The sequence below is a fragment of the Chrysochloris asiatica genome, unplaced genomic scaffold (genome assembly GCF_000296735.1).
Source record: "Chrysochloris asiatica unplaced genomic scaffold, ChrAsi1.0 scaffold00231, whole genome shotgun sequence".
Taxonomy (NCBI): domain Eukaryota; kingdom Metazoa; phylum Chordata; class Mammalia; order Afrosoricida; family Chrysochloridae; genus Chrysochloris; species Chrysochloris asiatica.
The window spans coordinates 2,595,580-2,606,762 of NW_006408749.1; the positions used below are offsets into that span (position 1 = coordinate 2,595,580).

The 11,183-nt window shown below is 39.1% G+C and overlaps 1 protein-coding gene across 4 annotated transcripts in view; it reads left to right on the forward strand.

Annotated features, from left to right (window-relative positions):
- PAK3 (p21 protein (Cdc42/Rac)-activated kinase 3) overlaps positions 1 to 11,183 on the forward strand; it is a 384,476-nt gene extending 373,293 nt beyond the window's left edge. For all 4 annotated transcript variants that reach the window (XM_006873248.1, XM_006873245.1, XM_006873246.1 and 1 more), the window contains 2 exons: positions 5,125 to 5,262; positions 10,675 to 11,183. In XM_006873248.1, the coding sequence (XP_006873310.1) occupies positions 5,125 to 5,262; positions 10,675 to 10,764 (228 nt within the window). In that variant the 3' untranslated portion in view covers positions 10,765 to 11,183. The remainder of the gene's footprint in view (positions 1 to 5,124; positions 5,263 to 10,674) is intronic.

Genomic DNA, 11,183 nt, shown 5'->3' on the forward strand with positions numbered 1-11,183 from the left:
TTTTGAATTGTTTCCAATGCTCTATCTATCTTATTTGAATGTTCCTGTAGCACTTTCCTGACTTCTTCCTTATTTTTCTCAGCTCCATTGTATAGTGTTTTGATACATTTTATAATCATTTTTCTGAATCCCTTCTCTGGCATTTCCAAAGCCTACCCATCTTCCAGTATGGAGGGTAGGTCTACTTCCAGCTCATTTGCCTCAGTAACTTTATCTCGTTTCTGGACATGTGGAGATATGGTCATCTGCTTCTGTTTTTTAGGCATATTCAGGGGTTATCTGTGGCCTTAATACTTAGATGGGTATGTATTTTGGTATTTTTTATGCTTTCTGATTGCCTCCAGGTAGATGTGATCAGAAAATGGGCTTCCCTTTCACTCTTCTTTAGAAATTTCAATACGCCACTGTTGGTCATTTTGACATAATTTACGATTTAATTTTCAGCTCATTTCCTTTTTTGTCTTCTTGTCCCACTCCACAATCCCCATTCAGGCCTTCTTTCTAGTTGTAAACAGTTCAGGGCCGGCTGTGGCCATTTGGTTTTAATTGGAGACTGTTTCTTTAAATTGCAAGGAGATCTGTGTGCATGCATAGTAGAACTCTCCAAGGGTGAGGCGGGGGTGCCCACTAGCTCAGGCACTCCTATAGTCACCAGAATGGACGTGCGCAGACAGCAAGGGACCAGTGAACAGATACCAAAAGAAAAGAATGTCCACACCTTTATCTCTGCAGTTCTGGCAGGTGTCTGTGGCCGCTCTGATTCTTCCCCTGCTTGGTCTCACCCAAGATGGCGGCTCCTGGAGCAGCCGAGTGTCCCGGACTAGAAAGCAGTGGACTTCTTGCTTCTGCCACAAATTCCCTCAGCTGTGAGCCTTCCAACCTTCTAAATGTTCCTTTATATGTGGTTCAGAGTTCTGGGACCAGCCCCTGAGCCTGCTTGGTAGGGTATTCTGTGTCGTTGTTGGCGGAGCTCTTCACTGCACTTCCACATGATCCGCCATCTTGTTTGTTCTCTGGATCACTTTTGAAAAAGAAGAAAACGAATAGATTTGGTAATAGTGAAACATGCTTTCTTTGCTATTCAAAAAACCCCAGAAATTGGGTACTTTTTCATTCTGCTATCTGTAGAAACCTTTATTCATGAGATATTTCCAGACTGCTGGGGTAGAAGAACCAACTGTATGGGGGAAAAAAAAAAAAACCTTTAGTTTAATTCCAAATAGGACAATTCCTTTGATTTTTTTTGTTTTTTTTTTTTTTTACTAAATCAGATCAGTCTCAAAAGTGATTACCCATACCTAGATCAATTGTCGTCAGTCTTCTTTTTGTTGTAGTTTTCTTTGGGGACTTTTTGTCGTTATTTGTGTGAACATTTATAGAACAACTTTGTTTTCCATTCAGCACTCCTCACACATTTACTTTTATGATGATCATTGCAATCCCCACAGTAACACAGCACTCATCCTCAGTCTATCTTCATGTAAGACTAGATTTTGCTATTAAAACCCTTTTTGGTATGCTAGTCTTATTGGCTACGACAGTTTCAATTTTACTAAGACAGAAGCAAGCTTACACACCGGATATGTAACAAAAGTTTATTTTAAAGTTAATTGTTTGGTACCCATAGCACTGACATTATACATGGTGATTCGGGTTCCAAGGTCAATCCAGAAGGCCAGTTTAGCTCAGACTATAACTGCCAGTGTGGATTTTTGCAATGGAAATTAGTTGGAAATAATACTGTTGCAATTAAAATGAAAACAATAGTTGAAAAAGAACGAGTCTGGGGTTTTGTTTCTCTCCAAGGGTAAATCACAATGAAAAGCAGGTTTAATGCGAAGAAGACAATGAGAATAGCTGAGGATTTTTGTGTAAATTGAACAACACAGCGATTTATTATTATTATTATTATTTTACATGTTTTTGGAAGGCTTAAAAAAGTAATAGTCACAGAAGAGGTAATGTTCATTGTGGAAAACTGAAAACTACAAGAAGACTTCAAAAAGTGTATGGAAAAATGTCATTATCTTTTTGTTCCATTTTCCACGAACTTTTTGAAGTCCCCTCTTATTTGAAAAATCAAGTCACCAATTATCCTGTCTGCTACAGAGAATAACTTGGTAATGTATTGGCATGTGTCTTTTCAACCTTTCCCTCAGTCCATGGATTTTTAAATCAGTTCAACATAGAGGAATGGCTTAGACATTATGGTACAGACACATGACAAACTGCTATGCAGTCCTTCAAATGACATTTATCAAAAAGTACTTAAAGACATCTAAAAATCGTTTTAAAGAGAAATGCAATCCTAACACATACATGCCATAGTATGGATGGACCTTGAAAACATGCTGAATGAAATAATTCAATAACAAAAAGACAAATATTATATGATCTTGCTAATATGAAATACCTGGACTTGCCACAAATACCTGGTTACCAAAAATAGCTGGGGGAATAATGGGGTAACAGTGAGTTTCTGTTTATGGTGATGAAAAATTTGGCCATGGATAGTGGTGATGGTTGCACAACATGATTGCTCTCCCTGAATTGTACATGTGAAAAATGCTGAGTTGGAAAATGGAGTGTTTTTTATAAGAAGAAAGCATTTATGATATAGTGTTGAGTTAAAGACAGCCTTCCATTAATCTTTAGATTGCTGATGAGGGAGTGTAAGCAGACTGACACTGATCAACCAGGGCCGGGATCAACTATTATACCAATAATCAAGATGCCCAACGTGAATTCCTACTGCACCCCCACCCCTCTGACAACAACCACAGTCAGACTTTCTGTAGAAAGTCTGAAGAGGATATATGCGCTCTTTGAAGTATTATAGAGATTGGTAGCACTAGCTATTCTGATTTTCCTTCAAATTACAGGGTTTTCTTCTCTCTGGATGCACATTACCACTATCACTACTCAAGCTTAACAACTATGATGAAGGTCTTTTTATATTATTACTATTCATAATATGGAATGGAAAGAGGGCCATGAATTTCCTGAGATAATTAGGCACGAATTCAACAGAGATGAGAAAAAATGTGTATGTACTTGTAAGGAAGAAGAATGTATGGAGTAGAATGCATTGAGCCAAGAATGATGAAAGAAAATGAGAAAGTGGACCCTTATGGTGTGAATAAAGACCTAGGGAGAGTGGAAAGGAGAAAAGAGGTTGTTTATTTAGGACTGGGCTTGGTTACAGCACAGAAAAGTGCCGACAAAGGATTGGGGGAAATGTGGCCAGCTGAAATAGAGTCTTAGGAGGAGACAGCAAATGTAACTTGCTGCAACCAATTTTCTTTTAATAAGAGAACCGAGATGGTGTATGAGGACAGGTGCTTCAAAGAGTATCCACCCAAAAATGAAAAGCACTCTGTTTCAACTGTAATATAAATTGCTGTGGTTATACACCATTTGATTGTAGCACAATCGCTGATTGCCTAAAAGCAGTTTGTGCATCCCTTTTGCATCTTATTTTGTATTCGTTGTTCATCCACTAAGGAGCTGAAAATTAGAAAGGAGTGGGGTGGAGGGGGGAATATTTACATGTGAATTTCTTAAACGTATGGGGGGGCAACAAAAGTTTCATTGCACTGTATAAAAGCATGTATCTCTGCAACAGATATCCCTCTATGGAATTCTCTGGCCCTTACATTTTATGGGATTATACATAAATTAAAGAGCTGGTTAAAAATGCAGAGATTCCAGATTATTGCATCTCGAGCCTTAAAGTTATCAAGTGGGCCACAGATCCTCAGCCAGAGTGGTTCTCAATGTTGACTGCAAATTGGGCAAAAAACATTGATGCCTGGGTTCTACTCCCAGAGATTTTAATTTAATAGCTCTGGGTGTAAGACCTGAGCATCAAGATATTTAGAAGCTAACCCAGCTTATTTTTCAAAATTCAGACAGGTTTGAGGACCTCTAATTTAGCTCATTACTTAACTATATTGTTGTTATGTGCTGTCAAGTCGATTCCGGCCCATAGCGACCCTGTATAGGTTTTTCTGAGGAGCGGCTGGTGAGCTTGAACCGCCGACCTTGCAATTCAAACAACTTTGCAGTCCGGTACATTAACCCACAGCGCCCCTCCAGGACTCCTACTTAACTATTGTTGTTAAGTGCCATCGAGTCGATTCCGACCCATAGCGACCCTTTATAGGGTTTTTGAGGAGCAGGTGATTCAAGCTCACCAGCTGCTCCGCGGAAACCCTATGCAGGGTCACTATGGGTGCGAGTCAACTCCATGGCACTTTACAACAATAGAGTAGGTTAATGCGCCAGACTGCAAAGCCATTTAACCCACTATTGTTGTTGTTGTTAAGTGCCGTCGAGTAGGATCCAACCCATAGCGACCCTATAAGAGGGTTTCCAAGGAGTGACTGGTGAGCTTGAACCGCCGTTCAAGGGTTGCTGTGAGTTGCAACCGACTCAAAGACATTAAACAACAAGAAGTAGATCTATTTGGGAAATTTAATTATAAGCAATGTGATTGATAAATCTGACACAGGCACGAAAGTACTTGAGTATTTGGGCCCTACAGATTCTCTCTCAGCGGCACTGCCATCTTCTGCTTCTTTATACTGCTTTAATTCTGTAACCTAGTCTATTCATCCCGCATCTATTCACCATTAATTCTCCAAACAAGATACAAAGGCGACTCAGTGACCACTTAAATTACAATTAGCTTTCCATTAAGCCTTCTGGAAATAATACTCGGGTCACTGTGATTGGCTGTATGACTGTTCCCAAACTCTTTAAGGTCACAGATTTACAGACATCTCCTAGGTACCATATCCTAGGTGGTTAATCACACATTCATTATTGCATGGATTTTACTGGATCAACTCTCAGAGGACAGTCTATAACACTTATTTCTAAGGGTTGTTTTTTGTTTTGTTTTGTTTTTTTGAGTACAGAGTACATCACTGTTGTTACTGCCAACAGCAATCGTTTCTGTGTGTTATAGGAGCTTTGAAATATATGTCACTGTTATTTTCTAAAATAGAATTTTTGAGACCTAGAGCACAAACCAGAAGAAACTGACTCTGTTCCTGTGTGCCAACCTACATTCCTAATATGCCTGTGCTGAATAGATGTTTCTACTTTTGCTTTCTATAGGCATTATATCTGATAGCCACTAATGGAACCCCGGAACTCCAGAATCCTGAGAGACTGTCGGCTGTCTTCCGTGACTTTTTAAATCGCTGTCTTGAGATGGATGTGGATAGGCGAGGATCTGCCAAGGAGCTTTTGCAGGTGAAAATAAAATAGGACAAATACACAATCATTGTATTGAGATTTTTTTCATGAGTATGACTGTAAGAGACAACTAGTTAAAGAAAGGATGTAACCAGTTGATTTTAGACCATAGGCACATAAGTATTGGCATCCATGTAATTAATGCATGATTGATTGATATGGTGCCTTTTTTCAGAGAAGTTAGTAGTTTAAACTAAAGATCACTTCTATTCTTCCTGGAGTTTTATTTTGCAAGGAAAAGCAACAACTATGTGGACCTCTGGTTTTGCTGTTTTGTTCTAAACTTCACTTGTGCCCCCTGGGTGTTATATGCAGGTGCCCTTGACTGGAGATAATTCTCTACATAACTATGCAATTATTTCCATGGCATTTGCTACTCTAATGCTTTACTGGTCAAAGTCCTTTTGCTTGTGATGCCAATTGGCAGACACCTGCTTGCCTGGGTAAGTGCCTCTGTAACCATTGTCCGTTTCATGGCTCTCAGGGATTAGTATATACGATGATAATTACTGCCTATTATGGACCAAACACTTTACCTACATTATCCCATTTAATAACTTACAACAACCCTATAAGGAGTCCCGGTGTGGTGCTGTGGGTTAATGCGCCAGACTGCAAAGCCATCTGAACTGCAAGGTCAGCAGTTCAAGCTCACCAGCTGCTCCTCGGAAACCCTATACAGGGTCGCTATGGGTCAAAGCCAACTCAATGGCACTTAACAACAACAACAATAGTTATATTATTGTTAAGTGGTATTGAGTAGGTTCCAACTCCTAGTGACTCTATGCACAACAGAACACTGCCCAGTCCTACACCCTCCTCTCATTTGTTGTGAAGTTTGAGCCCATTGGCTGCTGCCACAGGTATGAATCCATCTTGGTGGGAGGGGTCTTCCTCTTTTTCACTGACCCTCCACTTTTCCAAGCATGATGTCATTCTCCAGGGACTGGTCCTTCCTGATAATATGTCCAAAGTACAAGAAATGAAGTTCTCACCATCCCTACTTCTAAGGAGCATTCCGGCTACATTGTTCCCAAGACAGATTTGTTTGTTCCTCTGTCAGTCCATAAGGAGCTCTGGTAGCATAGTGGTTACGATTCAGGCTGCGAACCACAAGGTCAGCAGTTCGAAACTACCAGCTGTTCCACAGGAGAAAGATGAGGCTTTCTGCTCCTGTAAAGATTTACAGCCTTGGAAACCCTGTACAGGGTCGCTATGAGTAGGATCCACCTCCACGGCACACAACAACAACAACTGTCAGTCCATGGTGCTATTCATTATTCCTTGCCAACATCATAATTCACATGCATTAATTCTTCTTTGGTCTTCCTTATTCAATGCTCTATACAACCCTATAAGGTAGGTATTATTTTATCACATTTACAGATGTAGAAATTGAGTCTTAAAGGAGGCCCAAGGAGCTTTGGTAGTGTAATGGTTACGAATCGGGCTGCGAACCGCAAGGTCAGCAGTTCAAAACTACCAGCTATTCCGCAGGAGAAAGATGAGGCTTTCTGCTTCCATAAAGATTTGCGGCCTCAGAAACCCTATACAGGGTTGCTATGAATTGGAACCGACTCCACGGCACACAACAACAACAACAACAAGATGGCACAGCTTTTTGAATGGCAGAGCCAGGACTTGAATTCTGGGACATCTGTCTTTCTACCTTACAGAAACACAAACCAATTTAAAGAAAAAGATATACTAAGTAACACATGCCCAAGATTACACAGACAGTTTTACCACTGGGACTGTGCCTCAGGAACATGTATCAAGAACTTTAACATCCAAAAACAGTGTTCTCTCTGCTGCTGTGAACACATAAGCCAAAAGTTAAACACTCAGTTATGCAAAGTGGGTAACCCTAGATTCAGTCTGTCCTAGACCAGTCAAAAAAAATGTTTTTTCTACTGATTTTGAGCTCCCTTTAGAAATACAGAGTCGTATCGAGACAAAAATATACCAACTCAACCCAAATCACACATGGGAGAAAGTGATTTGGAGGAATTCAAGAAGCTAGACTTCTCTTTTGTTGCTTAATGATACTCCACATGCTGATATCGAGTTCTAGAATAGCACATCTAGAATGGACCTTTGAGATATTCTGGTTAATCCAATCTCGAATTGAAATTTAAAAACTGGAACTGTTGAGTGCTACACTTACACATTTCTTCACTCCGTCCACAACCCTTCATCCACACCTTGGTATATATTTCTCTACGTCTTCTTCTAAGAACAACTGAAGATAGAGGTTCTCTTATAACATAGCTTTAGAGCTAAATGATGAATAGAGTTAATTATCTAAATAATTCATACCCCAACAATACTTTTATCTGAACCAGTCAAAGGATTGGTGCAAAATTATATTTGGAGTCAAATTGAATAGCTTGCTTACTGCATCTTACTATTTTACTATTACTTACATGTAATCTTACTGGTATACATGTAATCATTAACTTATAAATAGTCATGGTAACTATTACTATATATGTAATCATTAATGTATAATTCCAAATATTTTGGAATATGGAATTGTGACGTATCATGACCCATTTTAGAGGTGAAAAGGAGAAGTATGCATAATCATCTCTCAGTGATTACACACCACTGGGAAGGCTTACGAGCAGACACAGGTCTTGAATATTTGTGTGCTTTCTTTATGGCCTAAGACAATTTCTTGTCAATCAATTGATAGTTATTGAGCAATGTTCATTTGCAAGGCATGAATCCAGTGAGTGATAGGAAACCGTTGTAGGCATGATACCTACTGTCAAGAAGTTTGAAATCTCCTTGGGTGTATAAAAAAAAAAAAAAAGCAAGGCTTTTTAGTGACTCATTCAAACCAAGTAGCTATTCAAAGAGTAAATGCTGTGGGTTAATTAGAGAAATACCTATGTAGGTTAAGGTGATCAGAGCACGTCTGTTAACAGAAAAGATTTATGCTGGGCCTTAAACAGTCAATTTTAGATAAGTTGAGAAAAAAGAGGGAGGAATTTCAGATGGAAGGGTTATGGTATGATCAACTGCATGTAGGCAAAGTTTAAGAGAACATAAAATAGTAAGTCTAGCTGAAATGAAAGTTCAAGGATGGAAGATGTAGAGAGACATGAACACAGGGCAAGAGTTGGGGCTGTATGTAGTGGGGAAACACTGAAGCTATCTGAAGGATTGTTGTTGTTGTTGTTAAGTGCCGTCGAGTCGGTTCCGACCCATAGCGACCCTGTACAGGGTTTCTGAGGGTGTAAATCTTTACGGGAGTAGAAAGCCACATCTTTCTCCTGTGGAGCGGCTGGTAGTTTCGAACCGCTGACCTTAAGGTTCGCAGCCCGATTCGTAACCACTACACTGCCAGAGCTCCTATCTGAAGGATAAACGTGATGAAAACTTTGTATAAGAAGATCAGGTTGGTAATATACTTAAGAATCAGCAATAGGAAATAATGGAGACAGGAAGACCGAAGTGGGTTAAGATTGTGATGATTAGGCCTAAACTAAAAAAAAAAAAAAGAAAAAAGAAAAATATAAAAGAGGAATGGAGAAGAAAGTACTTGATATTTTGACTGCATGTGGAACATAAGAGAGAAAGACAAAAGTGACTTCAGTAAAAAAAAAAAAAAAAAGGTAGAGAAGGACATAATGCTGAACCTGTCTTTGTCCCCATATAGTTTACAAGGAACTTTTGCTTACCTTGCCCTATTTGACCATTATAATAAGCAGAGGTGAAGATTGAACCTAGGAACCGTGATTTTTCCCCCAAAATAAAGCTGACACTAACACATTTTTTATCAACCATGTACCCCTGACACATTATTTTCATAAGCACATTATGTCAGAGGTTTTTGTTTTTTTTTTTTAACATGCTGCTGACTTTGATTGACACTGTTAGTGTTAAGTGTAGTCAAGTCGGTTCCAACTCCTAGTAACCCTGCATATAGTTTCCAAGTGTGGCTGGTAGGTTTGAACCACTGACTTTGTGATTAGCAGTCCAGTGCTGATCCTACAGCAGCACACCGGAACCCCTCAATTTTTACTAAGAAGACATAATTAAACTAGGAAATAAGCAGATAATGTAATCGAATAGATTTACTTAAGATGATCTGCTAAGGTTTTCACTTCAAACTATTTTGCAAATGTACTGTAATTATCGACTTAATAGAAATAAATTCACAGTTTTGATTGTTTATTTTCTAACTATCAAGGGACTTCCAAACTTGATCCATGACTTGTAGATCATGGCTTATATCTTTATTATACAATTCTGATCACAACTACATTTTGGACTATTTTTATACATATATGCAAGAGATTAACGAAAATGAACAGAAGAGAGAAATTATACAGAATGAAAAAACAATGAGCAGAATGTTACTAACTCGTAATATAGGAGGATTGGTAAATAAGTCTGAAATTCGCTTCTGTAAATGTCAGCAAATATATGCAGTTTTCACACATGGGCCCACAATGCTAGAACTATTTTACTTAATTTCCTAATTTCTGCATGTTATTTGTGCAGAATTTGGATGCTTTGTTTCCATGGGTTTGTTATTTGTGGGGAAAAAACATGATCCTTTGACTCCAAAGCCCCTGTACCTTACGTCACACAAGAGTACCCTGTTAGAAAGTCTTTAATATATGTTTTGAAGTGTTTGGTTTAAGGTAGCAGAAGGACATTCCAGAGAAAATACCCAGCAGGCAACTGGAGAAATAGAACTCAGAGATCAGATCCCACAATGTAGATTTGGGAATCCTCCCTATAAAGCTGATGATGGGTGAAACCGTGAAAGAAAATAAAATTTGTAGAGAACTGAATTAGGAGAATGAGTGGCAGGTTCTAATCTGTGTGAGATGGACAGAGGAAATGACTCTGGAGGAGAATATAAAGAGGAAGCAGTCAGCAAACCTGGAAGAGAGTCAAAAGAGGGAAACATCTAAGAGAAAGCATGGGTATTTCACTTGGATTAAGTTCAACAAGAGGGCCCAAAAGAGAAATGGTAGAGGCACAATTACTGGGTTAGCAATTAGAACACCACTGGTTTCAGGGCAAAGTTGTTTGGTGGTCAACTAAGAGGTTCTTTTTCAGGCATTAGGACTGTTTCAGATAAGATAAGCGCACTAGTTTAAGAAAACAGTGAGGTTAGTGCAAATAGCGAGATTTTACAAAACTGCTGCTCTGAGATTCTAACTATGCTGGGCAGATTCCAGAGGAGATCATGACACTAAAGGACAGAAATATCTGAAAGACCAAAGTTGGCACTGTGCTCAATTAAACATGCTTAATTGGGTACCCACAATATATTTTAATGAGGGGGAAAAAAAGGAGTGCTTGAAAATGTAAAGTAATAATGTGTGTTGGAGGAAAGAAGTCCAGTCATTCCATCTTTTTTCTTTTTTTTCTTTCTTGTTACAGCATCCATTTCTAAAATTAGCCAAGCCTCTCTCCAGCCTGACTCCTCTGATTATCGCTGCAAAGGAAGCAATTAAGAACAGCAGCCGCTAGGATACAATCCTTACCCCACAGCATCTCCCTCATAAGAAAGACTGAAACAATACTCTGCTGCAGGAAAGATGGAAGAAAAGACAGTCAAATGGAGTGGGGGATCTTTAACTTTCAAATAAATAGAAACTTCTTATAAGCCTTTTTTTCCTACTCCCTCAGATTAATGTAATTTATTTGTAAGCCTGAATCGCAGCCCACACAGGGCAGCAATGTCGAAGTGGCCATAAAGTGGTCACTTCCACTGTGAAGCGAAAGAGCCAGTAGTGAATCCCCTCATTTTGTGCATCCGCTTTGAAGAAAAAGGTTTCTCAAAGATGCACACTCCCTCTTCATAGTGTTGTGTTTGTTTTTAAGTTAGAGAGTAGTCCCTCTTGCATTCGAACCTCCTTCAACACTCCTTACCCAATGTGATGTTTTTC